Raw genomic sequence first — 27,747 nt, 5'->3', positions numbered from 1 at the left:
AAGAAATCAAGATGTTCCATGACAAAATCAAATTTAAATCATTTCAACTAATCAAGCCCTACAGAGGATTCTAGAAGGAAAACTCCAACAAAAGGAATGTAAATACACCCAAGAAAACATAAGAAATTAATAATTTCACAACAAAACCAAAAAAGAGAAAAACACACAACACACATGCATACATACACACACACACACAAATGCCAGCAACATCAAAATAACAGGAACTAACAATCATAAGACATTAATGTTTCTCAACATCAATGGAATCAATTCACCAAAAAAAAGACACAAGCTAACAGACTGGATGTATAAATAAGATCCATCATTCTGCTGCATACAAGAAACAGAACTCAGATAAGATAGACATTACCTCAGAGTAAGGTGCTGGAAAGTGGTTTTCCAAGCAAATGGAAACAAGCTTTGGTAGCCATTCTAATATCTAATAACATAGACTTTCAATCAAAAGTAATCTAAAGAGATGGGAGAAGAATACTTCATACTCATCAAAGGAAAATCCACCAAGGAGATATATAAATTCTGAATATCCATGACCCAAATTAAAGTTCACCCACATTTGTAAATGAAACATTACTATGGCTTAACTCACACATTATTCCCCACACATTAATAGTAGGAGACTTTAACACGTACCTCTCACCAATGAACAAGTCACTGAAACATAAATGAAACAGAGAAATAATGAAACTGACAGATGTAACGAATCAAATATACCTAAAAATACCTATAGAATATTTCACCCAAACAAAAAATATATATATATAGCTTCTCAGAATCTCATGGAACCTTCTCTAAAATTGGCCATATATTCGGTCACAAAGGAAACCTCAACAGATACAAATGGCTGAAATAAGCCCTGGCATCTTGTTTTTAAAAATGGCTGTTTTTGTCTTTATTGTTTTGAAACAGGGTCTCCCTATGTAGCTCTGGCTATCCTGGAACTTGCTATGCACCCAGGCTAACTTTAACCTCTGCCTGCCTCTGCCTCCTAAGTGAAGACTAACGGCAAGCGCCACCACATCCAGCAGAAGATTACATCATGGTGTAAATAATAAGGAATTATAAACCTAACCCAGAAACCACTGAGAAAGGGTCTAAGAATTAGGTGTTCAAAGATGGCTCTACTTGCAGTTAGTAACTAAATACATGGTGGTATAAATTCAACAAGAAAATTCCTCAGCACAGACAGATGTAGGTGTTATCAAATCAAATATAACTGTATGAAATTCTGAAAGTAAAATATGCAAATAGTTTTCTCAACTTAAAGAGATTTTTATTTTATTATTATTGTATTTGTGTTTTGTCTACATGTATGTCTGTATACCATGTGCATGTAGCTTTAGAACAGGCCAGAAGATAGTGTTGGATCACCTGAGACTGGAGTCACATACAGTTGTGAGCCACCATGTGGGTACTAGGAATTGACCCCAGATCTCTGGAAGAGCAGCCGGTGATCTTAACTGATAAGCCGTCTCTCCAGCCCCTCTCAATTATTTTTAATTGGAAAAAAATCCAAACCTCGATAGATGATGAGACCTTGCACATATTTAAATCTGGACAAACCATGTGCCAATCTGGAAATCTCCCCTTCTACACACGGCTTCTGGGTGTGCCAGCATTACTTCATGAAGAACAACAGCCCACCTCCCCAGATGTCACGTGATAACAAAAGCACAGATTTTTGAACATATAACTTTAAACTTGTATTTCAGGATCTAGGAGCTTCTGGGACCATAACTTTAACCCAGCCCTCCATAGCAGTCTTTACTTTCTACTGAACAACAGGACACTGCAACAACCACAACAGACTGCTTCAACTTCTTACTTCTGCAGATGCTAAAAATCACTTCTCCAATATACAAAGGAGCAGGAATTTTAATTTCCTAGGAAAGAAATACACAGCCTGGCCCTGGCATTTTAGTGCCCAGGGGTGCTGAGATAAGTCCATTTATCAAAACTCCATGAACTTCCAAATTTGGTGTGTTTGCAAAATCTTCACTTAAATGCAAAGGATTGGCATCTCCTGTTAACTTTGAGAAGGTAGCCACATCCTGCTGTGTGAAGGCTCTGCTGAGATCTCAGCTCGAACTCCAACTTTCATGTGCACATACTGAAAGCACTGCCCTGTTGGTACCATGTGATGTTGTCACAGTCTCCTCTGTAGCCCACGCCACATCTTCAACATCTCCAAATGTCATCAACAGGGGCTTTATCCTGCTTCTGTTTTCCAACTATGTAGAAACCCAAAGACACTGTGGAGAGTGGACTATCTGGAACTATAAGAATATTCAATCCAATACTTGTTCCCTGCTATTGCCAGATAATGCAAGGAAAAGGGGAGACACCTGAATCACTCTGAAGGCCCATTTCTTGCTTTTATAGGCTCCAAATAAGGTCAAAGAACTCCATAATTTGGCCAGACCACTGCTACATATTCTCAAGATGACTGGCAATGTCTTCTCATGATAGATGAGAACATCCACAGGGAAAGCAACACCAACCTCCCCAAACAGGTCTTTCAGGCTGAAACAAGCAATGTTTGAACTGGGCTACATTTAGTCCAACTCTGTGATCTTGATACTCTATGCAGACTTTCATGTAGTGGTACTCCGAGGGGCTTTTGTAAACTACTCTTTCATATGCAGTAGCTGGCATCTTCCAACATGGGGTACGTGAATGCTGCAGAACAAAGCAGCTCTCTGGAATAACTGTATTCCTGACTCTTGCAACCTGCTAGAATTCGGCACGGGTCAGAGTTCCCACACAGTAACCCAAGTTTGGGTCTGGAAAACTGGTGTATTTACATTTGACTCTAAGCCCTGGTATCTTTAACAGATCACCACACATTAAAACTGGACTTCAACAACAACAGAAACAACAGAAAACCTCTAAACTCATGGAAAATGAACAACTCTCCTCAATGACCACTGGATCAAAGAAGACATAAAGAAAGAAATCAAAGACTTTCTAGAATTCAATGAAAATAAAGGCACAACATACACAAAGTTATGGGACACAAAGAAGGCAGTGTTAAGAGGAAAGCTCAGTGAGAGGAGGTCCTTGGTCCTGTAAGGCTGGATGCCCCAGTGTGGGGGAATTCGAGGGCAGAAGGTGGGAATGGGTGGGTAGATGGGGGCACATCCTCATAAAAGCAGGAGGAGGGGGGATGGGAAATATGGGGTTTCTGGGCAGGAGAAAATGGGAAAGGGGATAATATATGAAATGTAAATAAAATATCCAATAATTTTTTTAAAATATTTTTCTTTAAATCCATTTTGGAACAAAGGAAAGCATAAATAAATATGGCAAAGATGAATAATAGGCCCAGAGATATTAAACACCTTTGTTGAAACACAAAGTGGGCTAAGCCAAGCAAAACTCGAATATAGACCATCTGTCTCATTAGTTTTGTTTTTTGGTTTGTTGTTATTATTTGTGAGACTCAAGCATGTAAAATAAAAATGGCAACCTTCTCTCTCAGAAAAAAAAAAAAAGGAACAAAAGAGGAAAGTTCAGAACACTAAGTACCTTCATAAAGAAATTGGTGAGTTCTCTCTTCTGGTCTAGGCAGGAGCACTGAGCAGATCCCAGGCGGCAGCTCTACACCCAATCTCACAGAACCGAGAGGAAGCGGGCCTCCCAGGAGCTCTAACCCAGGCAGTTATCTTAGGTAAGGAGATAGCAACACCCAACCCAAACAGGGAGTAACTGGGACCCACTAGGTCCCAGGAATTCACTCCTGACCCAGAGCACTGGTTACTTCCTGTCTGAGCCCAAGCACTGAGCAGATCTTGGGCCCCAGCTCTAACCCCAGTAGTAACACCCACCCCACACAGTTCTGATACAACCAAGATAATAGGAAAGACAGGCTCCATTCAGAGACAGTGAGTGCAGGTAACACTAAGGAGATCCAGATGGCAAAAGGCAAGTCAAGAACAAAAGCATTGGCAACCCAGGGTACTTGGCATCATTAGAACCTAGTTCTCCCACACTAGAGAGTCCTGAATTTCCCATATCACCAGGAAAGCAAGATTCAGATTTAAAATCACTTCTAATGATGATGATAGAGGACTTTAAGAAGGACATAACACTCTCAAAGAATTTGAGGAGAACACGTTTAAAAAGGTAGAAGCCTTTAAAGAGGAAACACAAAAATTCCTTAAAGAATTCCAAGAGAACACAACCAAACAGGTGAAGGAATTGAACAAAACCATCCAGGACATAAAAAATGGAAGTAAAAACAATAAAGAACTCTCAAAGGGAGACTACCCTGGAGATAGAAAATCTAGGAAAAAGATCAGGAGTCACAGAATACAAGAGATAAAAGAGAGAATCTCAGGTGCAGAAGATAGCTACAGGACATTTTAGCCCAAAACAACAGAAGATGCCTTCTCAGCACTTTATGGAACCTTCCCCAAAATTGACCATAATATCAGACAAAAAAGAAGTCTCAAAAGATACAAGAACATTTGAAATAATCCTATGCATTCTATCAGATCACCACAGATGAAGGATGGACTTCAATGACAACAAAAGCAACAGAAAGCCCACATACTGATGAAACTGAACAGCTCTCTACTCAAATATAACTTTGTCAAAGAAGAAATAAAGAAATAAAAGCCTTTCTAGAATTTAATGAAAATGAATGCACAGCATGCCCAAACTTATGAGACACAATAAAAGCAATCTTAAGAGGAAAATTCATATGACTACATGCCTTCATAAGGAAATTGGAGAGATCTTATACTAGCAACTTAACAGCTCTAGAACAAAAAGAAGTAACACACCCAAAAGGATTAGATGGCCCCAAGATGAGTAGATGACAGGAAACAGCCAAATTCAGGGCTGAGATAAACCAATTAGAAAAAAAAAAGAGAGAACAATACAAAAAATCAACAAAACCAAGAGCTAGTTCTTTGAGAAAATCAACAAGATAGACAAACCCTTAGACAAACTAAAGGACACAGAGACAGTATCCAAATCAGCAAAATCAGAAATGAAAATGGAGGGAGTCTAGCATGAGCAGGTCTTCTTGGCGGCTGCTGGAGTAGAATTTGGACATACTGGACATCTAGTTGGCTCCAATTTGTAAACCACAGGATGAGTATTCAGTGGGCATGACAGACTGAGAACATTCTACCACACCGTAAACCTTGGTGTAGATAGATCACTTCCTTTTCTGTGGATTGAAGCCAGAGAGCACAATGAGTACAAGAAATCCTCAATGAAAATGGTGTGGTGGAACCGTGAATTCTAGACAAACCCAGAAGCGAACTTGGGAAACAACTTCAACCCCTGAGATTTCCTTGGAAGCAGAACCCATAGAACTTGTGGAAACTATTTGAGATAAAATCATGGACCTCACCTGTGAATCTTTAGAGCCTGTGGTTGTGGACCTGCCTCACAATGACTCTGTTGTGATTGTTGAAGAAAGGAGAAGGCCAAGGAGAAATGGAAGGAGGTTGCGCCAAGACCATGCTGACAGCTGTGTGGTGAGCAGTGATGATGAGGAACTATCTAGGGACAAAGATGTATACGTGACTACCCATATTCCTTGAAGCACCAAGGATGATGGTACTACTGGACTTAGGACCTCGGGTACTGTCAGCTGTCCGATCTGCATGGATGGATATTCTGAGATTGTGCAGAATGGGCACCTCATTGTTTCTACAGAATGTGGCCACGTCTTCTGTAGCCAGTGCCTCTGTGATTCCCTTAAGAATGCTAATACTTGCCCAACTTGTAGGAAAAAGATCAACCATAAACGATACCACCCCATTTACATATGAAATGTTCACAACTGCTCAGGATAGACCAATGGACAGACAGCCAGGCTGGCTTTTCTGCATGGCATCTGCCTCCAGTTTCCTGAGCTCAAAAAGACTTTCAAAAATCAATGTCTAATGTAAAACTGGTCTTTTGTTTTCCAGCCCCTTAGATCCTTTTGTTATCTCCAGAGTGATGCTTTGGAGCACGATCCAGGGATTCTCCCAGATCAGATCAGCATCTCTGCCCCTCTGGGTGGTCTGAGCCCAGAGTAGGAAAAAAGGAGTCAGGCATATTGGAGTTGAGCATCATGGCCCCAGCCTCTATGGAGCTTACATTGGCCAAGTAGTTTCCCTGTTGGGAAAGTTTGTCCCAGCTTTTGTGGCTGCAGAACCTTCCCAAGGCACCTGCCAGTTAGCTATTCTGCCTGCCAAACAGTGACCTGGCCAGACAGTCCAAATAGCCCAAGGATACCAGTACATAAACTGCCCGTGAAAAGCCTAGCTGGTGGACTTTCAGTTTTCCTTCCCATGAGAGCAGAGGTGACCTATAATTCTGCCTGAAACTTATCATTGGTGTGCAGTGTTTTCTGCAAATCAAGAGATTCTGCAGGGCAATCCTGTTTTCTAAGAATGAGAAAGTACAATAAAGTCCATTCTTCACCTGCTCTTCAGCATCTGGAAGATGTAGCACTGATAGTATCCTCATCCCAGTGTTGCCTATGGGAGCAGTGCCCATCCCACCCCATTTCTGTTCACCAACTGTTCTCAGGAACCCTACCCATGCTCCAAAGTTCTTTGCCTGGCACAGAACATTCAAGGCTAATAGGACAAGCAAGTGTTTGAGTGTCCTCTCTTTTCTGCTAAGATGTGTCCTGTGTTGTCTAGATAGATATCAGGAGGTAGTAGCAGTAACAATGGCCTTATCAGCTGTTCACTTACATGCTTTTGCCCAAGTCACTGTTGCCCTACTTAACCTACTACTGTCCTGGCTTCCCCACACCCCTCGAATAGATAAATATTTCCAAAGCTGTTCTTCTAACCAGTTGAGCTTTGATACTCTGGACTTTTGACTGCTCAATGGGTTTTGGTCTGCAAAGCACAGTGCCTCTTTCTCCCAGTGGGACCACATAACAATCTCTGCTCCACTCTATATGTGTGGGAGCCTCTGGTGCTCTCAGAGATAGCGGGGTAGTAAATTGCCCCTGGGGACACCAGGCACAGGATGGCTTGTAGAGGGTAGGCCTTGAATGCCAGCCTGCCTCCACCTCCAGATTACTTCCTCAGAGGGCTTCAAGCCAAACCAATAGCCTTTTTGTGTGAAACATCTTTGAGGTGGGAAAGGGACCACTGGAGCTTTGCTAGCCATAACTGACTTTCAGTTTACTGTTCTGAGGGAGCAGGGACTCAGCACAGAACTCACTTTAAATGGAGCTGAAGGAGTGTCCCTCCTCTATGTGAAAAGAAAATAGTTTTATTCTTCATTCTGACTCTTTAGCTGTTTGGCTTCAGTTAGTTTGAATGAGAGTAATAGGTTTTTTTTACATGAACTCAGAGGGTAAGAGCATTAACTCTCATCATTGTGATGTGTGGTATGTGCCCTCCCATTGGTTGTCACAGCCATTGAGTTCCCCATGGGCCTCATGGACTTGGTCTTGTTAGTTCTCTAAGATAGACAGACTTCAAGGAGACAAGGCAACCATGCAGCCAGTTCACTGGTACATATGGTGACACCCACTTAAAAATTTGTTTTCTCCTTAAAGACTGTTTATGAAGTTGATCATAAAAGTTCTTTTACTTCATCCTAAATTAAATTGGGAAAAAGATATGTTTAGTTCTTCTAATCAGAAACTGCTTTAATAGGAAAAGGTTGGTATAGAAGAGATTTTCTTTCCTTTTTCCTTAATGTATATAGTTTTACTCTTTTCTTTGTTACATTTAAACTCTGCTCATGGGTATCAGTCTGTTTTGGACTAGTATTAAAGATGGAAATAAAACAACTTGAACTAAAAAATAAGAAATTAAAATGGATAGATAACAACAGAAACTGAGGGAATTTTTTAAAAAGCGAAATCATAAGATCTCATTACAAAAGCTTATACTAGACAGACCTGAAAAATCTAGATGTCATAGATGATTTTCTAAGCAGATACCACATACCAAAATTAAATCAAGATCAGGTAGACTACCTAAACAGTCCTATAACTCCCATAACTCCTAAGGAAAAAGAAGCAGTCATTAAAAAACTCCCAACAGAAAAGGCCCTAGGCTAGGTTCAGAATTCTACCAGACCTTCAAAGAAGAGCTAATACCAATATTCCTCAAATTATTCCACAAAATAGAAACAGAAGAAACACTACCTAATTCATTCTATGAAGCCACAGTTACCCTGATACATAAACTATACAAAGACCAAAGAGAACTTCAGACCAATTTGGCCTGTGAATTTCTCTTATGAAAATCAACGAAAAAAGCTACTCAATAAAATTCTTGCAAACTGAATACACATCAATAATACCATTCGCCATGAACACGTAACATTCATTCCTGAGATGCAGAGATGGTTCAATGTACAAAAATCAATTAATGTATTCAACTGTATAAATAAACTCAAGAAAAAAGTCACATAATCATCTCATTAGATGCTAAAAAGCCTTTGACAAAATACACCACCTCTTCATGTTAAAAGCCTTGGAGAGGTCAAGAATTCGTGGCACATACATAAACATAATAAAAGCAATATACACCAAACCAACACCCAACATCAAATTAAATGGAGAGAAACTTGGGGTAGTCCCACTAAAATCGGGGACAAAACAAGGCTGCCCATTCTCTCCCTAGTTCCTCAATATAGGACTTGAAATTCTAGCCAGAGCAATAAGACAACAAAAGGAGATGAAGGGTATATGAATTGGAAAGGAAGACGTCAAGGTATCACAATTCTCAGATGATATGATAGTATACATAAATGACCCCCAAAGTTCTACCAGAGAACTCCTACACCTGATAAACAACTTCAGCAAAGTGGCTGGATATAAAGTTAACTTAAACAAATCAGTAGCCTTTTTTATACAAATGATAAACAGGCTGGAACAGAAATTAAAGAAGCAACACCATTTATGAGAACCACAAATAATATAAACTATCTTGGTGTAACTCTAGTCAAGCAAATGGAAGATCAGTATTGCAAGCACTTCAAGTCCCTAAAGAAAGAAAGTAAAGACTTCAGAAGATGAAAAGATCTCTCATGCTCATGAATCTGGAAAATTAGCATAGTAAAAATGGCCATCTTACCAAAAGCAATCTACAAATTCAATGCAATTCCCATCCAAATTTCAACACAATTTTTTACAGACTTTGAAAGAGCAATTCTCAACTTCATATGGAAAAACAAAAAATCTGCAATAGACAAACCAATTCTGAACAATAAAAGAACTTCTGAAGGATTTACCATCACTGACCTCAAGATGTACTATAGAGCAATAGTGATAAAAACTCCATGGTATTAGTACAGAGACATACAGATCAATCAATTGAATAAATTCAAAGACCCAAAAATAAATTTATATACCCATACTTGATGTTTGACAAAGAAGCCAAAACCATACAGTAGAAAAAGTAGAGCATCTTCAACAAATGGTGCTGATCCAACTGGTGGTCTGCATGTAGAAGAATCCAAATTGATCCATATTTATCACCCTGTTCAAAGCTCAAGTCCACGTGGATCAAAGACATCAACATAAAACCAGACACACTAAATCTAATAGAAGAGAAAGTAAGAAATAGATTCAAACATATTGGCATAGGGGGAATTTTCCTGAACAGAACACCAATGTCCCAGGCTCCAAAATCAAAAATTGATAAATGGGACCTCTCGAAACTGAAAATCTTCAGTAAGGCAAAGGGCACTATCGATAGAACAAAATAGCAACCTACAGATTGGGAAAGGATCTTCACTAACCCTACATCTGATAGAGGGCTAACATCCAAAATATATATAAAGAACTCAAGAAGTTAGACTCTAACAAACCAAACAACAGTATAGGATAAGAACTGCACAGGAAGACCAACAGTATCAACTAACCTGAACCCTTGTGGCTCTCAGAGCCTGAACCACCAATCAAAGAACATACACAGGCTGTACCTAGACCTCCCTGCTCATATGCAGATGTGAAGCTTGGTCTTCATATGGGTCATGAGCAACTGGAGCAGGGACTATCCCAAAAGCTTTTGCCTGTCTGTGAGATATGTTCTTCTACCTAGGCTGCCTTGTCTGGCCTCAGTGGGAGAGGAAGTGCCTAGTCTCACAAAGACTTGAAGTGACAAGGTGGGAGGGATACCCAGGCCCCCCTGCACAGAGGAAAAGAGGAGGGTGGAGGAGGGAAGGATTGTGAGAGGGGGTGACCAGGATGGGGGCAGTGAGCAGGATATAAAGTAAATAAGTATGAAAATAAACTTAATTTTAAAAGAAAAAAGAGCTCTCAGCAACTTCTCCAGCACCATGTCTACTTGCATGCTTCCATGCTTTCTGTCATGGCAATAATGGACTAAACCTATGAAACTATAAGCCAGCCCCAATTAAATATTTTCCTATATAGGACTTGCCATGGTCATGGTATCTCTTCACAGAAATAAAACTTTATGACAAATATAGTTTCAATTTTTGTGTTTCTATGGTATTTCGTGTGTGTGTGTGTGTGTGTGTGTGTGTGTGTGTGTGTGTCTTGTGCTTGTTTGTTTGATTGTTTTTGAATTTTTGTTTGCTTTTGTTTGGCTGTTTATTTTCTAAAGGGAGAGAAAGAAGACATGGAGTTGGTTGAGTTGGAAGGTGAGGAAAATCTGAGAGTAGATGGGAGGAGGGAAAACCATGGTCAGAATATATTGTGTGAAAATAATATATTTTCAACAAAGGAAAACTATATTTTTTTCAATTTAAAGAGGGAAAAAAAAAGAGGGCACTTCATATCTCCATGAGCAAATGGATCTTCTAGGTGCCTTACACCAAAGTACTCAACTCTCTATTCACATGTTCTCTTCTGCTTCTCTGGGGTTCAGGGCAAGATCTTTTACCCAATAAATGTGCTGATCTTCCATTGTTTTCCTAAGAAGTATGATGTAGCCATGATATAAGGACATCTGCCACAAATGAAGAAGCGATAAGGTGACAAGAGTAATCATGATAATCATAAATTAGAATCTTTGTTTACCAATTTTGAATTTTGCATTGTTGGAAGAAATTAAATCAACAAAGAAATGCTATAAAATCATAGCTTTGAAATAAGACTCCTTCTGCTGTTGGAAAAAGAGGAATAGCCAGTAAACTATGCTTCAAGAATGTATGTACTTCCAACAAGGTAAGGAAAGAAGCCTTGATGTATGGGCACAGAGAAGTTGATGTGTATCCTAGATCTAAGACAGCTGTTCCCAAGATTACATCCTTGAATCTCAAAGGATTTAATCCTAAACAAAAAAAAAATTTAAAAACAAACACCATGGTGTGCCAAAGGAAAGACTGATTTCTATGTGACTATATACCTCCCTATGAGCCCTTTCTTCTCTCTAGCTCTGTCCCAAATACCAATCATTTGCACTGCTCCTTAAAGACTGACATCATAGCAGCAACACATTAGGCCTTTTTGACAAACTTTCCCTTGGGTACAGAATAGGTGTTCTGAGCAGGATTAAAAATTGATTATATCTTATGTCATTCCACAGAAGTATGGGAATAAAAGGATATTTTATCTACTGGAAAATAAAGGGAGATAATGCAGAAGGTCTCCAGAGAATATAGGCCCCACAGGACAAGAGAGCAAGTCTTGTTTTGGATATAAAAAATTTGAAGGAACAGAGATTATTCCTCAGAGGCTCTATTTATAAACCCTGTAGGCTCCAGTAATCAACCGGACGCCTTCATTCTACTCCTTTACTCTTGATGGTTATTATAAAAGAGAACATCTTTCCTCTTTAAAATTAGACACTGCCCAAGGAACTCTGGGTTCAGAATCCTTCTAGTCCATGATAGAAGGTAAATTTAATGCTTAGAGAACACAATGAACAAAAGGGCTAGAAAAGCTATTCTCTCAACAAGGCTTTCTTTTGCTTTCTTCCACCTACATGTTCCGTAGCCAATATGCTCCATATTACTGTATCAGGCCCTAGACAGAGTACTTCTATATAAATCATTTTATTCAGAGTACTCAACCCTTCTTTAAAAGTGGTATATGACCACTCTAAAGCTGTAGACACTAGAAAGCAGTGTATGTATTTAAACAGATGGAGCATCTACTATTAGTAATATATGGATTATAATTCAGACGCTAAGCTTCTTACTCCAAATTTATTGCTCTCCTCCAATGCCTTAACTACTCACTTTCCATGGGAACATTGTCTTGCAAAAATGTGACATATGTGCCAATTTCCCCTCCTATCAAAGGAAAGGAATATGCTGAGGAGATGGAGCCAATAGTGTTTCTACAGGATTGTGACTTCTTAGACTAACCTTGGAGCAAAAGTTCATTATCAGAAAACCGAAACATCTTTCACCTTATGTGGATCAGATCTGACTGTATATGAATAGGATCTGGCTAATTTAAGTGGTCTGACTCAACTTTCTTAACATAGAATTGGGATGAAGGTGTTTAAATGTTTTGTTTTCAATGTTAATTAACCACGGTATTCATCCTGTACACATAATCACTGAAGCCATTGTAGCTATCAATATTCATAGTAGTTTCTGCAGCCAGTTCTGAATAATATGCCTGCTATTTGGCCAATTCGAGAATAGCATGTGTCAGGAAAACCCCACTGCTGCTCTTCAAACATAGAAGCTGAGTAATAAAAGGTGAGTAAGAATACATTCCTGTTAGAAATATCTCCCAAAACATGACAATTGTCTTTGCCCGGACATAAAATGATGCTAGCCCGCCAAGAATTTTCCCATACCATCCTTGTTTTCAAAACTGAAGTAATCGGTGTTATCTAATGCAAGCACTGTATAGGGAAGGTACATGGTGCCTCAGTATGTAAGCAAGCATGCACTGGTGTGTGTGTGTGTGTGTGTAAAGACAAACAAATTCTCTTGGCTTTGAAAGCTCATTTTTATGATTTACCTCAAGGTTGGCCCAGAATATCCTAGTCTCAGAGCAGACCAGAATAATTTCAACTGTTGAATTTTGGAAGCCCAGTCTTTTCTAGCAAGAGAAATGTCTTTTATTCTAAGCTAACATGCTTGTTCTCGCTATCTTTTCTCCTTTAACTGTTAAGAACAGGAGTCAATGAACCAAATCTAGCCTCCTGCTGCTTTTACTATGGGAACTAAGCTGAGCACTGTTTTGTATATTAAGTTTTATAATATATGAAAAACATACTTTGTAACACAAGAAAACTGCATAAAATTCAATTCTCACCGGACTTAGTTTTATTGGAGTGCATCTACATCCATTCATCTAAAGCTGGTCAGTGGCCTATTTTGTTTGGCCTTACTGCACCAGAGCTGTGTAGCTATGACAGAAATTATATTACCTACATGCATAAACTATTTAACAAAGCATTTGCCTAGAAAACATAGAGGTAGGAAGATGGGATCTCTTTCAACTCAAATGTGCCTAAAGTGAAAGCTCAGCAAACAGTATCCAGTGGCACTCTCTGTTGGCCAGTGTTATGCCCAATAATCTTTGTTTTATATGCTTATATGGGCTGTGTGTTTGTGAGTGTGTGTGTGTGTGTGTGTGTGTGTGTGTGTGTGTGTGTGTGTGTGTTTGCCTTCTATACAAAAACTGGAAGGGTAGAGAGAGGAATAGAGGGAGGAAAGGATTATTGGGAATATTAAAAGGAATCAAATTAAAATCCACAACTTGGAAATTTATCCCAAATATGTTGGGAAGTTAAATGAAATATATATGCAACAGCATTTCTTAACTTAATCTGATTTCAATTTTTAAAGCCAGTAATACTTATGAGTGTCAAGATACTCTACACCAAGAGATATACAGATTTCATTTCTTTTTTTTTAAATGGGAGCAAATTCTGTTACGTGTGAAGATATGTGCATGTACTTGATTATACACCCATGTGTAAGGTCTTGAAGAAAAATGCAAACATGTTTGAAAATTATATTAGAATCTAACTTCATAGAATAGAGGGATATGGAGAAGGAGGGAGATGAGGAAGATGAGGAAGAGGAAAAGGAACAGAAGGAGCATTCATCCATTATGACCAAGAACTTTCTTGTGCCATCAGTGGAAGTATAGGAAGGAAAGCAAAGAATGGGAGTAAACAATCAATTCAGGTCAATATATTTAGTAAGTGGCAAATAATACATACTTGTTATCTCTCTTGTGAATTAAATATTTGAGTCTTCAACTGGCTTTATCTATTTGATAATTTCTGGTGCTTTCACAGGGCACAGACAGATGAAAGCCCTCAGCAGGCTCAGCAACTCCAGCACCATCACTGGCTTCATCCTCTTGGGCTTCCCCTACCCCAGGGAGGGGCAGATCCTCCTCTTTGTGCTCTTCTTCATTGTCTACCTCCTTACCCTCATGGGCAATGCTTCCATCATCTGTGCTGTGTGCTGCGATCAGAAACTCCACACTCCCATGTACCTCCTGCTGGCCAACTTCTCCTTCCTGGAGATCTGGTATGTCACTTCCACAGTCCCCAATATGCTGGCCAACTTCCTCTCTGACACCAAGGTCATTTCCTTCTCTGGATGCTTCCTGCAGTTCTATTTCTTCTTCTCCTTGGGTTCTACAGAATGCTTTTTCCTGGCAGTCATGGCATTTGATCGCTACCTTGCCATCTGCAGGCCTCTACATTACCCTGCTCTCATGACTGGGCGCCTCTGCAACATCCTTGTGATCAGTTGCTGGGTGCTTGGTTTTCTCTGGTTCCCTGTTCCCATCATCATCATCTCCCAGATGTCCTTCTGTGGGTCCAGAATTATAGACCACTTCCTGTGTGACCCAGGCCCCCTGCTAGCACTGACTTGTGAAAAGTCTCCCCTAATAGAGTTGGTCTTCTCTATCTTAAGTCCTCTGCCTCTCATTATTCCTTTTATCTTCATCACTGGATCTTATACTCTGGTCCTAGCAGCTGTATTGAAGGTCCCTTCAGCCTCTGGAAAAAGAAAGGCTTTCTCAACCTGTGGGTCTCATCTGGCAGTGGTTGCATTATTTTATGGCTCAGTGCTGGTCATGTATGGGAGCCCAACATCTGAGCATGAAGCTGGGATGCAGAAGATTGTGACTCTGTTTTATTCTGTCTTGACCCCACTCCTCAATCCTGTGATATATAGTCTTAGAAACAAACATATGAAGATAGCCCTGAAAGAAATTCTAAGAAGATTAAAAATTGGTCAATAAAAAGGACCTTATGCAACTAAATTTATATTGAATTTATTTTTCAGATTTTAGCTGGTTTTATTTAAATAAATGACCAAAATCAAAAGCATCCAGAATTACTGCACTACTTTTTTTCTTGGTCCTTGAATATCTGAACTGCTGTTTCTCATGCTTCAGATAAAGGCGGGGTTTTGATCTTATTTAATATTTCTGAGCAGCATTACTCTTAAATTTTCATCTCTTTAGACTCCCAGCTTCTTCCAACCTTCTTGAAATTTTGTTTTGTGTATAAACATCACAAAAGTCTGTGTGTGCCTCAGAGGGTACTTTGAGACTATCTAAAGGAATAGAACTGAATATCTGGATAGACATAGATATACGTATTAGGAGATAGATAGATAGATAGATAGATAGATAGATAGATAGATAGAGGAATAGAGTAGAGATTAAACTGGGTCTAGGTAATCAATTGATGGCCCACGCTAGAAAGGTCAGTAATCCAGTAGTTACTCAGACCAGGAGGCTAGAGATCTGCTGGTCTTCAGTCCACATTGAATCCCAAAGAATTTGATTCTAATATTGGTGAATGAATGTCACAGGTATAAAACAGATGAACTTTCCAGAAAGGCCAACACACACACACACACACAGAGGGGGGAGGAAGAAGAAGAAGAAGAAGAAGAAGAAGAAGAAGAAGAAGAAGAAGAAGAAGAAGAAGAAGAAGAAGAAGAAGAAGAAAACTTTCCTTCTTCCACCAGACAATGTCACCCAGATTTAGAATATGTCCTCTCACTTCAAATAATCCCTCAATGGAGTGTCTAGCATCTTACATTTTAATTAATGTTAGATCAAGTCAAGGTGACAACCAAGATGAAACAACACAGAGGAACATTACATTTCTTCATGTTCACTTCTCTATGGCCCTTCTCTATCTACAATTTTTTTTCTCAAATACTGATTTGCTTTAACTTCTACCAACTCAAAATACTCTAGATCCCTGGTCAGAAAACCTGTTGGTTTCTGCTCCGATTATATTACTGCCTGTTTCTCCCTTTCTTTCCCATATCTCCATTAATAATATTCCCTCTACCAAGTGACTGCCGAGTGTCCACTAAAAATTTAGTTCATGGGGTAATCACATGTGGTTCTTGCTTTTATCTTGGAACTGTAAATCCTAAAGTCTTGACTATGTCACTCTCTAATACCTTCTTTTTTTATGATTTTATAGTTACTTTTTGCTATTCACCTTTGAACATAACCAGAATATTTTTTCTCTTATATACAAATCCCATTCAAATTTCTCTCCATTTCAGATGACATTGTAACACTAGTGTGCTGATACTTATAAACCAGAGTAACAGTATTCATAATATAATTTTTAATCGTGAAACTGGGATATAGATCTCATTTTTATTTTGGTATAACCAGCTTCAAATCTCATAAGCTATTTCTCTGCAGTTAAAAGAGAAAGATTACTTAGCTTAATGAAAGAGATGAAAAAAGAGGTGAAAACACAACCATAAAGAACAAGTTAATATTTTATCATGATATTATATAAATTTTGTAGCACAAACAAAAGTATAGCACAAAAATGTGATGTCTAGATATAGCTAAACACAGAATGGGAGCCCTTTTTTATAAAAATGTAATGGTTCCCATTTCATACTAGATAGTGTAGACAAATCAGACTAGTTATTAGCTTCACAGATAATTCTTGCTGTGTATACAAACCACACTTAAGGACAGGCCCCATGCCCAGCAGTAAATGGTCAACACACACAGCTCTATGGCTTTTTCATGGGGCTTTATTTTTGTCTCATGATGATTTCTCTGGACTTTCTCTTTGTTTAACTCATAATTTGTATAATATGGTTTCAATTTTATGTTTCTATGAGATATCTGTATGAAAATATATATGTGTCTGCATCTAGATTTCTTGCACTTTTTCTTTGACTTTTATTTTCTTGTTTGTTTGTTGTTTTTCCCTATTCTCTTTGTTTTTATTCTGGTTTATTAGATATTTGTTTTCTGAGGGAGGAGGTATTGATGTGGGTGAGTTTGGAGGTGAGTGGATCTAGGAAGAGTTGGGGGAGAAGAAACTGTAAGGATATATTGTGTTTAAAAATATATTTTTAATTTTAAAAATTCTGATGTTATATATCACAGATCTAAAAAAAAATGCAGTAATTCATATGGAGCCACAAAAGACCATAAAAATATTCAAAACAATAATAACAACACAGCCAGAATGATCATAGTACATGAACTCAAATTATGCTATAGAGATAATGTAGGGGAAAAAAAACAGACTCATACTGGCATAAAAACAGTCAGGTAGACCGATGTAATAAAATAGATGTTCTGGAAATAAACCAACAAAACTACGGCAATCTAATTCTTTAGAAAACGGAAAAAATAAGCAGTGAAAAAACAGCCTGTTCAACAAATGGTGCTAGCAAATAGGATACCCAATCTGCAAAAGGATACAAATAAGAGTCATACAGTTCACCGTGTGTGTGTGTGTGTGTGTGTGTGTGTGTGTGTGTGTGTGCTTGCGCGCGCGCGCGCTTCTTGTACTTTTTCTTTGACTTTTATTTTATTGTTTGTTTGTCTATTTATTAGATATCTGCTTTTTAATGAGAGTGGGGTACTGAGTAGGTTTGGATATATTCAAACTGTATCAAAGACTTTAAGACTGAAAACACTCAAACTTCTAGATAAAAACATAGAAAATAACCTTCAAGACACTGGGATAGGTAAGGACTTTCTGAACAGAAGAATATCAGTAGTATAGAAACTAGCACCAGATGTCAACAGATAGGAATACATGAAATTTAAAAGTTGGTGTGCAACAAGGGAATCTATCAACAAAGCACACAGAATTAGTAAAAATGTTTATCAACTATACTTCAGACAAGAGAAAAATACCAAAGTTTACAAAGTACTACATAAATTCAATACCAAGAAAATAAAACTGACAATCAACCATTGAAACAAAGAATGGAGTAGGCATATTTCAGAAACAAAAACACACAAATGGTCAATTATATTTTTTAAAGTATTCAAACTCCCAGTCATCGGGAAAATGCAAAGTAAAACTACTTTGAGATACTATCCCACTCCAATCATAATAGCTATTTTTAAATCTGACAAATCTTAGAGAATATGTGGGGAAAGAGGAATGCATTTGCTAGTGGGAGTTCTAATTAACACAGCAATTATGGAAAAGTAGATAGTTTCTTCAAAAACTTAAAAATACAATTACTGTACAACACAGCTAGTTCACGCCTGCGCATATCCCAGCACGCACATGGTAGCCTTATCATCTGTCCTCCGAGGGCAGGAGGCATGCACATGGTACACAGACACACACACAGGCAAAACGCTCATACACACGAAATAATAAAATAAAATAATTTTATCAAAAGATCAACAAACCATTAGTCCAACTAACAAAAAGAAAGAAATAGGAAGTTCAAATTAACAGAATCAGAAATGAGCAAAGAAACAGTACAATGGACATGGAAAATAATGTTATAAGGAAATGCTTTAAAAAATATGTACTCCATTAAGTTGGAAAATCTTAAAAAAAAAAAAAACTGGATAAATTTCTAGATTCATCTGAGCCAGCCACCAAAATAAAACTAAGAAGAAATCGACAACCTAAACAGATCCATAACAAATTTGGAGATAGAGAGCATAATAAAAAGCCTCTCAGACAAAAGCCAAGGTCCAGATGTGTTCACAGCACAATTTTACCAGACTTTCAAAGAAAAGTCTACAACTAATACTTCCTAAATTAGTGATAAAAATATAAATAAGAGGAACACTTTCAAACTTACTCTATGAAGCCAGTATTACTCAAATAGAACCAAAAACAAAACAAACATACATTGCTATCCAATATCTCTGATGACCATACATGCAAAAATCCTCAATAAAATATCAATAAAAACCCAGACAAAGTGGCATGAAAATGTGGGGATGGTTCAACACATGTAAGTAAATAAACACAATAATCATATAAATGGAATTAAAGCAAAAACCACATCAACTCAATGCATGCAGAAAAAAATCCTTTAATAAATCCAACATTATTTTCTGATAAAGGTCCCAGAGAAAGCAGGACTAGAAGGATAATACCTCAACATAATAAAGACTTTATATGATAAAAACATAGCCAACATTATCCCAACTTGAGAAAAACTTGAAGTAAACCCACTGAATCAAGAAAAAAATAGGGCTGTCTATTATCCCCTTTCTTATAGTGCTAAAAGCACAAACTGGCACAGTAAGGTAATAACAAATAAATAAATAAATAAATAAATAAATAAATAAATAAATAAATAAATGTGAAAGAAAAGAAAGTCAAGTAATCTCTTTGCAAATGGTGTATTATACATAAAAGATACCAAAAATTACATAGACACTTCAAGGAACAATGAATGATTCAGTTGAGGTGTTAGGGTATAAATCGCTTACATAAATCAGTAGGCTTTCTGTTCATTAACACTGAGAAGAATATAATGAACCTACAAAGTAGTAATAAAGTGACTCCTAAGGACATTCTGCTATACTTGTAGATCAATGCCTTGCTCAGCCATCATCAGAGAAGCTTCCTCCTGCAGCAGATGAGAACACATACAGAGGTCCACTACCAGACAATATACAGAGAGTGGAAGAATTTGAAACACTCAACACTAAATAAGATGTCTCCATCAAACCCTTCCCCTCAGGGAAGCTATGTAAAAGAAGAGTCAAAAAGAGTTTAAAAGTCAAAGGATGCAAGACATCAAGGAGACAAGGCCTTTCAGTCACAACAGGATTTATGCACATATGAACTCACAGAAGCTTTGGTAACATGCATAGGGTCCTAGAGCTAAAAGAAGTGCACACACACAACCATCCATAACCTGAAAGCTATCTCCAAATGATAACCATTTGCAAATTAAACATTAGTTTTCTCCAAGGGAGAAACAGTCCCATAACTGGGGAAACAAGCCAATCCTATAAACTTAATTTATTCTTCTTATATACATATACATATACATATACATATACATATACATATACATATACATATACATATACATATACATATACATATACATATAATCTATTCTGTAACACTCCGCCACTGACTTTCTTATCTCCTTTCTACTTCCACTAAGCCTCATCCTCTTCAGCCCCCGTTTATGTTCATGTCTTTCTGCTTTTGTATTTGTTTCCTGACTCATTGAGTTTAACTCGGGCTCCCCACGTGGCTCAGATATAAAGATGTCCATAGGAGCATGAGTAACATGTTAGTGGTGGTTCCACTATTGAAGGCAATGACTTCTCCTCCAGCAGAACTCAACTGCCAAGAGCCCCTCTGGGAGAGTTCAGGGTTACACGTATGTTCAAAGAAATCAGGGAAGACGCAAATAAACTTCTAGCTGAATTTCAAGAGAATTCAAACAGCTAAATTAAATAAGAATATTAATATGCATTAGCTAGTCTTATGTCAATGACACAATCTAGAGTTACCTGAAAGGAGGGGGCCTCAGTTGAGAAAATGTCTCCATAGGATCTAGTTGTAGGACGTTTTCTTAATGGTTGATGGTGCCATCTTTGGGCTGGTGGTTCTGACTTGTATAAGAAAGGGGCCAAGCAAATCATGGGAGGCCAGTAAGCAGTGAATGTTCTCACCACAAACTCCAGTTCAGTTCTATCTAAAATCATTTTCCCAGCGACAAATCCTATTTTTGGTGAAGATATTTTCCCTTTCTGTACTGACTAGTTTAAGGTTTTATATAACAAGCTAGAGTCATCAGAAGAAAATAAGAAGCCTCAATTGAGAAAATGCCTCCATAAGGCCCAGCTTTAAGGCATTTTCTTAATTACTGATCAATACTAGAAGGCCTAGCCCATTATGGGTGATGCCATCCCTGGGCTGGTAGTCCTGGATTCTATAGAAAGTAGTCTGAGCAAGAAAGGAGCCTGCCAGTAAGGAGCACCCTGCCATGGCTTCTGTGTCATCTCCTGTCTCCAGGTTCCTGCCCTGTTTGAGCCCCTGTCCTGACTTCCTTCGTGATGAACAGCAGTATGGAAGTGTAAGCCAAATAAACCCTTTCCTCCCCAACTTGCTTTTTAGTCAGGGTGTTTGTCTCAGCAATAACCCTAACAAAGATACTTTCTGCGATGAGTGGCCAGTCCAGCATTGCCTGAATTAGCTTTCCAATAGTATTATTTACTTTAATATATATATATATATATATAATACTTTATATATATAAATATATATATAAATATATATATATAATTATATATATTTACTTTAATATATATTAATATATATTATTTATTATTAATATATATAATAATAATATAATTAATATATATATATCAGTGACTTTGGATTTTTTATGTTGGTACAACAAACTGAAAGAAACTAAAACTGCAAATCATACCGGTCTAAGTTTACCAGTCCTTAGTATCTTTGTTTGAAGCCCAAAACAGCATGTAATCTCCATGAAATGTGTGCCTTGCTTGTACTCATCACCCTTGAGTAATCAGTGTTTACCTGGTAATAGGACATATAGTGGGTACAAATAAATGTTTGTCAAACAATGGTTTTTAAAAAGAGATCTATTCTGAAGAGCTAAATTGAGTAATCACAAAGACACATGGCCTTGTGTTCACACACTTAAATACACATATGGGATTTCTTCTCTTCCCTCGTTAGCCTCCCCACTGTGCCCAGGTACATCATTTCCTCATGATACCACTTGGGAAAATATGAAGCGATATAGGTAGAATTAAATGCACCCACAAAAAGAGAGGCACTGGGAAGGAAGTAGGTACCTCCCAGCAAGCACACTGGAGAACTATGGGCCTTATTCAGAAGAGATTTGCAAACTCTTAATAAGCACGGACTTGAAAAACATATTTTATTTGGTTCAGAGTTCCAAAGGACATAAGTCTCTAAGCCACGTGTAACAGTTTCCGCCCATAACTCAGCTTTTAGTGTGTGTAAATAAAAGATATTCTTATGGCAGCAGATTCTCTAAGATCTTCTTTGTGGAGCCAGAAGTGCCAGCAGGTATGTTGGGAAGGCTGCATGCACAGCACTGCTGCTCCGTGGCTTCAGCGATGTCAGCTGCTCAAAGCGTGGCATTCTGGGGATCCCGTGATTCTGTTTTCCTTTGTGTAGCAAAAGATACTGGATTTTTTTTCATTTCTCCCAACACTCTTAAAATGTGGGCACAGCAATATATTTACACTGGTGTTTCCCCAGGCATTATAGAGTCCCTGACATAAAACTTACAGGAAAAAAAAATGATGTTCAGATGTGTTGATACTGGGAAAGAGGTCATTAAATCCCTGTCAAAACATAGCTTCAGACTTGTACTGTTTTGTAAAATAGTGATACCTTGGTTAACAGATTACTTTCCAGGAGAAGCAACTGAGGCAGGCTGCTCTTTGTCAGCATTGCTAGGGAATGACAAATGAGTGTGTGCAAGCTAAGAAAGAAGTAAGTCAGTAGATTTTCCTTTCCTTTAGACTTGATCACAGAGTGTCCATAAAATATAAATTTTTAAAAGAAGAGCCCCTGCTCTTAAAATTATTTAAATCCCTTCCTTGGACAAGTTGCTTAAATTTTCACAAGCTACTAGGTTATAGAGGAGAGTCTGGCTCCCTTATTAATTTTACAGAACAGATTTCCTAGGTTCTTTGTCTTCCTTCTCAATCCAGCCGCCCATTTGTGCACACCTAAGGATGAGCAGAAAGATCAAAGAGGTAAGTGTACCTTGCTGGTCAGTGTGTTTTTTGAGATGGTTTCAACAGAAAAATAATGCAGTAATATTTAATTTATTTATGGTTTATCTTCTTTTAATTCCATAGATAATTATAACTCCCCTGCAGCACAAATAATGTCAACAAAACCTGGTACATTATAGAGTAATTAAAGCATTACACGGTAAGAATTAAGAAATATGAAGTCTATTTCAAAGCCACACATTGAATTGTAATTCTATTTCTCTTTTTGTTGCCAAGAATATGGTAAATCAATTAATGTCTCATACTACTGTCTACTGTATAGAAAAGTCCAAAGGATCTATTTTATGCCAAATTAAATTCATCATGTGGCTTGTACTAAGCAGATTTATTTGATCTAATCTTCACTGGAATAAATGTCATTTCTGCTCCAAGCACACAGACAGCTGAAGAATTACAGAGCTGAAGAAACTGTGTACACATGAGTAAACAGATACAATCATACTCTTCCTTGATTTGATAAAGCAAAGCATCTGAAGAGAAAGAAACCTCATTTTTCATATTAATGCTTATTCCAAGAACTTAACACCCTGACAGGATGAACATTGTTAAATGACTGAATAAGTGAAAAGTTGCTGGTGTGCTGCAATTTAAATTCAGTATGCAAGCTTTTATTTCTACTGAAAACCTAATAACTGTATTAGGTAGAATGACACAGTCTGTGGCCTCACAAGTATAAGTATGAAAGTATGTCTGAAATTACAATTCTCTTAGAAATTTTAAAATATGTTCATCATAATTATACTATATTGAACTAAATCACTTGAATAAATGTACATTTCATAAAAATCATGTAAGTTAAGGCTACAGATGTAGCTCACTTAGTGCAGTGGTTAGCCTAGGGACACAAAGCCCTGTCCCTGTACAGCTGACCACGATTGCACATTCCTGTAATCTTTCTAATCTATTAAGAAAGTGGAAGCAGGGTAACCCTTATATACATAGTGGATTAGAGGTCTACTCAAGACCCTATCTCCTATCTCCAAAAGTAATTATGAAAATAAAAGAATTTTTATTATAAAAATGCCACTACTAATATCCAAATTTAACTTGACAATATAATATCTGTCACTGAGTTTACTCCAGGTTTGATGAGCACTACGACACTGACCTCTCTAAAGTACATAAATGGGCATACGGATGGAATTAGGTGAGTATCTTACTTACTATTTGTGATTTATATGCAGTCAATTATTTTATGTTGAAGTCAAAATATTGATCAATTTAAAATATTAGATATACATATCTACACCAAATCCTCTGAATATAGATATGAGCCTTCAGTTTAGGATTTATGGGACTCCCCAGTATGTGAGCAAGTGGGTCTCTGATTCTTGTGCCTTCTCTTGAATTTTTTTTCCTTCTGCAAATTTGCCTTGTCTAACTGCAAGGTGATGGGGTTTTTTGTATCTATATGTTTTATTTTGTTATGTTTAGTTGTCATTGCTTAGAAGCCTGTTTTTTTCTAGTGAGAGACAGAAAGAGAGCAGCTCTGGATAGGAGGAGGGAAGGGGAGAAATTGGGAGAAGTAGAGGGAAAGGGAAACTGTAATCAGATTATATTATATGTGAAAATAATCTAGTCTCATTAAAATGAAGAGAAAGAGAAAAATAAATAAAATGTTGATGGTGGGTGACCCTGGAAGCCCAGACCAATATTTTCCAGAAAATTGTCAGCAAAATATTCAACTTCTCGGTCAATATCAACTACTGATTCAACCAATAGCAGAAAGAACTTTCCAGTCTCTACACATCCTAAGATAATCCTTATGTTTATTGTTGCAAATAAGTATATTTTAATTTTTTTAAATAATAAAAATAAAGCAAGATTGTAAAGGAACTAATTGCACAGAGTAGGGCTTACTTCATGCCAAAATTAAAGTAAATTGTTTTATATACTAGATAATCTGACTTGTCCAGCAACAAGTTACCTTAAAAGTCAAGCCATACTTATGGAGCACAACTCAGGTGATAGGAGAACAAGAAGAAAGCTGGGGAAACTGACCCACAGAAGAAATCTTGTGTGGGGAATAAATGCCTGTCTGCAATTAGTTTTAGATTTCACCATGATCATCACAGGAAACAGAATTGACTTATTTTGTGTATGTTCAACAAAGATAAAATTGACTTGGGGAGTGCCAAGATCATGCATAGAAGTAATAAAGTATGCTCAATATAAAGCAGTGCTTTTAGAAAGTTAGCACTCTGACCAAACCACCCAGTGCTCCCAGGAACTAGACCACCAACCAAATAGTGTACAGGGAGGAACCCATGGCTCCAGATACATATGTAGCACAGAATGGCCTTGTCTGACATCAATGGGGTGGGGGAAGGCCCTTGGATCTATTCAAGTTTAATGCCCCAGCGTAGGGGGATGCTGGAGCAGTGGGGCAGGAGAGAGTGGGTGGGTGGGAGAGCACCTTCATAAAGGCAAAGGGGAGAAGGGAGAGGGCAGATGTGGGATGGGGAGTTTGTGGAGGGGTAACCAGGAAGTGGGCTATCATTTGAGATGTAAACAAATGTAATGATAGAAAGGGGGGAACAGAGAGAGAGAGAGAGAGAGAGAGAGAGAGAGAGAGAGAGAGAGAGAGAGAGAGAAGAAAGGAGGGAGGGAAAGGGAGGGAGGGAGGGAGGGAGGGAGGGAGGGAGGGAGGAAGGAAGGAAGGAAGGAAGGAAGGAAGGAAGGAAGGAAGGAAGGAAGGAAGGACTCAAGGGAGAAACTAGATTGTTTAGCTAATCCAGATGCTACTAGGAAGAATTTGATCACGAAGAAACTATGTAAGTTGTTTTCAAAATATTGTAAATATGCCTGAATACTTAACTGTGCAGCGCTTGCCTAAAAATAAAAATGCAACAGGGCTCAAGTCTACCCCACAGTTTCAATCTTATCTGTTTTTATCAGATGTCTGTGTAAAAACTGACTATGAAGGCAATTTATCACTGTTTTCATTTATATTTATACCTAATTGTGCTTCAAAATGAAAAATATGTGTCCAAAGTTCCTACAAAGGACAATGATCTTTACTATTACAGACGACCAAAGTCCAAATAAGCTGGTATATATAAAAATAACCAGTTTGGAGGATACCTTTAAGTGAACTCTTGCAATCTCTGAACGTCATTTTTTCTCCTTTGTAAACAAGAAAATAAAGTGTTCCTCCTGCTGCACAAAGGGTCATCAGGAGGAACCAATGAATAAAACCTGGTACGTTTTCTGGTAATGTGTCTGAAAAGCATGAAAAATATCCATTACCATTCATTTCTCAGTTGTTTCTGTTTTTCTAACAGCTTTGGGATCCAAGAACAATACAATACATTTTGTGACTGAGTTTATCCTCCTGGGTTTCAGTAACCAGGGGGAGAGAAAAACTTTCTTCTTCTCTTCAATTCTTATTCTTTACCTCCTGACCTTGCTGGGGAATGGAGCTATTGTTTGTGCTGTGAGATGGGATCAGAGGCTTCACACACCCATGTACATCTTCCTGGGAAACTTTGCCTTTTTAGAGATATGGTATGTTTCTTCCACCATCCCAAACATGCTGGTCAATATCCTCTCTGAGAGTAAGACCATCTCCTTCTCTGCCTGCTTCCTCCAATTCTATTTCTTCTTTTCACTTGGTACAACAGAGTGTTTCTTCTTGTCAGCTATGGCTTATGATCGATACCTGGCTATCTGTCGACCATTACACTACCCCTCTATCATGACTAGAAAGTTCTGTGTCATCCTGATTTGTATCTGCTGGGTGAGTGGATTCCTCTGCTATCCAGTCCCAATTGTCCTCATCTCCCAACTTCCTTTCTGTGGACCTAACATCATTGACCACTTTGTGTGTGACCCAGGACCATTGTTTGCACTCTCCTGTGTACCTGCTCCTTCCACTGAGCTCCTCTGTTATACCTTCAACTCAATGATTATCTTTGGGCCCTTCTTCTCCATCTTGGGATCCTACACTCTAGTGCTCAGAGCTGTGCTTCGAGTTCCTTCTGGTGCTGGTCGAACTAAAGCTTTCTCCACATGTGGATCCCACTTAGTGGTGGTGTCTCTCTTCTATGGAACTCTTATGGTGATGTATGTGAGCCCAACAGCAGGGAACCCAACAGGAATGCAGAAGATCGTTACTCTGATTTACTCAGCCTTGACCCCCCTCTTAAATCCTCTCATTTATAGTCTCCGAAACAAAGACATGAAAAATGCCTTAAAGAAAGTGCTAAAACTAACAACTATCCAAAACTGAGCCAATTTTGAAGAAATCATGGATTACTTTTTATATCAACATGTTTGAAAATTATTTTTATGATACAGATTAATAGGATCTACTGTGATCTTGCCTCAGTCATCTCTGAATTCATCATGTCCATACTCCTTTTATCTTTGCCTTATCCCCATATATTTCCAAGTCTTTAATAATTTCTCTTCTTTCAAACTAGCATTTTAACTTAGTTTAGTTTCTGCATATATGAATAAGCATGGTTTTCTGTGTTTGGCTCATATTAATATCCCCCAGTTTTGTCCATTTGTTGCCAATAATAAAATTTTATTATTCTTCATAGAAAAATCCATGTTGTATAATTTTTTTTGTTTATTCACTGACACTGACAGGCACATAAGCTGTTTCCATACCTTAGCTATCATAAATAGTGCCATCAGTATTACTTTTGTACACAGCTTTAATTCCTTTGGAATATGAATATATATATATATATATATATATATATATATATATATATAATCATATAGCAGTTCTAGTTTTAGTTTTTTGAAGAATTTCCATACTGTTTTCTATACTGATTATACTGATACAT

General features: G+C 37.9%; 2 protein-coding genes and 3 pseudogenes across 6 annotated transcripts; 3 read left to right on the top strand and 2 right to left on the bottom strand.

Annotated features, from left to right (window-relative positions):
- Positions 1-1,729: 1,729 nt before the first annotated feature.
- On the bottom strand, positions 1,730-2,197 carry LOC117705781 (hydroxyacyl-thioester dehydratase type 2, mitochondrial-like; annotated as a pseudogene).
- Positions 2,198-2,309: 112 nt separating this feature from the next.
- Positions 2,310-2,676, bottom strand: LOC117705782 (ribonuclease P protein subunit p14 pseudogene; annotated as a pseudogene).
- Positions 2,677-5,035: 2,359 nt separating this feature from the next.
- LOC117705780 (E3 ubiquitin-protein ligase RNF4 pseudogene) lies at positions 5,036-6,219 on the top strand (annotated as a pseudogene).
- A 5,453-nt stretch (positions 6,220-11,672) lies between these two features.
- Positions 11,673-15,243, top strand: LOC117705868 (olfactory receptor 11G2-like). Its single transcript, XM_034498620.2, has 2 exons — positions 11,673-12,627; positions 14,187-15,243. Exon 2 carries the CDS (start codon positions 14,198-14,200, stop codon positions 15,146-15,148), a length of 951 nt encoding a protein of 316 aa, XP_034354511.1. The 5' UTR covers positions 11,673-12,627; positions 14,187-14,197; the 3' UTR covers positions 15,149-15,243.
- Positions 15,244-21,957: 6,714 nt separating this feature from the next.
- Positions 21,958-27,500, top strand: LOC117705875 (olfactory receptor 11H6). Of its 5 annotated transcripts, none has more exons than XM_076931087.1 (5): positions 21,958-22,208; positions 22,862-22,906; positions 23,012-23,087; positions 24,032-24,095; positions 26,233-27,500. In XM_076931087.1, exons 4-5 carry the CDS (start codon positions 24,074-24,076, stop codon positions 27,177-27,179), a joined length of 969 nt encoding a protein of 322 aa, XP_076787202.1. In that variant the 5' UTR covers positions 21,958-22,208; positions 22,862-22,906; positions 23,012-23,087; positions 24,032-24,073; the 3' UTR covers positions 27,180-27,500. The 5 variants fall into 5 exon arrangements, with proteins under 5 accessions (XP_076787202.1, XP_076787203.1, XP_076787204.1 ...); XM_076931088.1 differs by having other exon boundaries at positions 24,022-24,095; XM_076931089.1 differs by lacking the exon at positions 23,012-23,087.
- The last annotated feature ends 247 nt before the right edge of the window (positions 27,501-27,747 follow it).

This window comes from Arvicanthis niloticus, chromosome 3, assembly GCF_011762505.2.
Source record: "Arvicanthis niloticus isolate mArvNil1 chromosome 3, mArvNil1.pat.X, whole genome shotgun sequence".
Classification (NCBI taxonomy): domain Eukaryota; kingdom Metazoa; phylum Chordata; class Mammalia; order Rodentia; family Muridae; genus Arvicanthis; species Arvicanthis niloticus.
The sequence above is the reverse complement of the archived record's forward strand: the minus strand, read 5'-3'. Positions and strand labels throughout refer to the sequence as shown.

Bases quoted from the DNA above. Each gene is read 5' to 3' on its own strand.
- LOC117705875 (XM_076931089.1), top strand. From the start codon at position 24,074: ATGGGCATACGGATGGAATTAG. The intron at 24,096-26,232 runs GTGAGTATCTTA...TTTTTCTAACAG, and splicing joins GGGCATACGGATGGAATTAG to CTTTGGGATCCAAGAACAAT.
- LOC117705868 (XM_034498620.2), top strand. From the start codon at position 14,198: ATGAAAGCCCTCAGCAGGCTCAGCAACTCCAGCACCATCACTGGCTTC.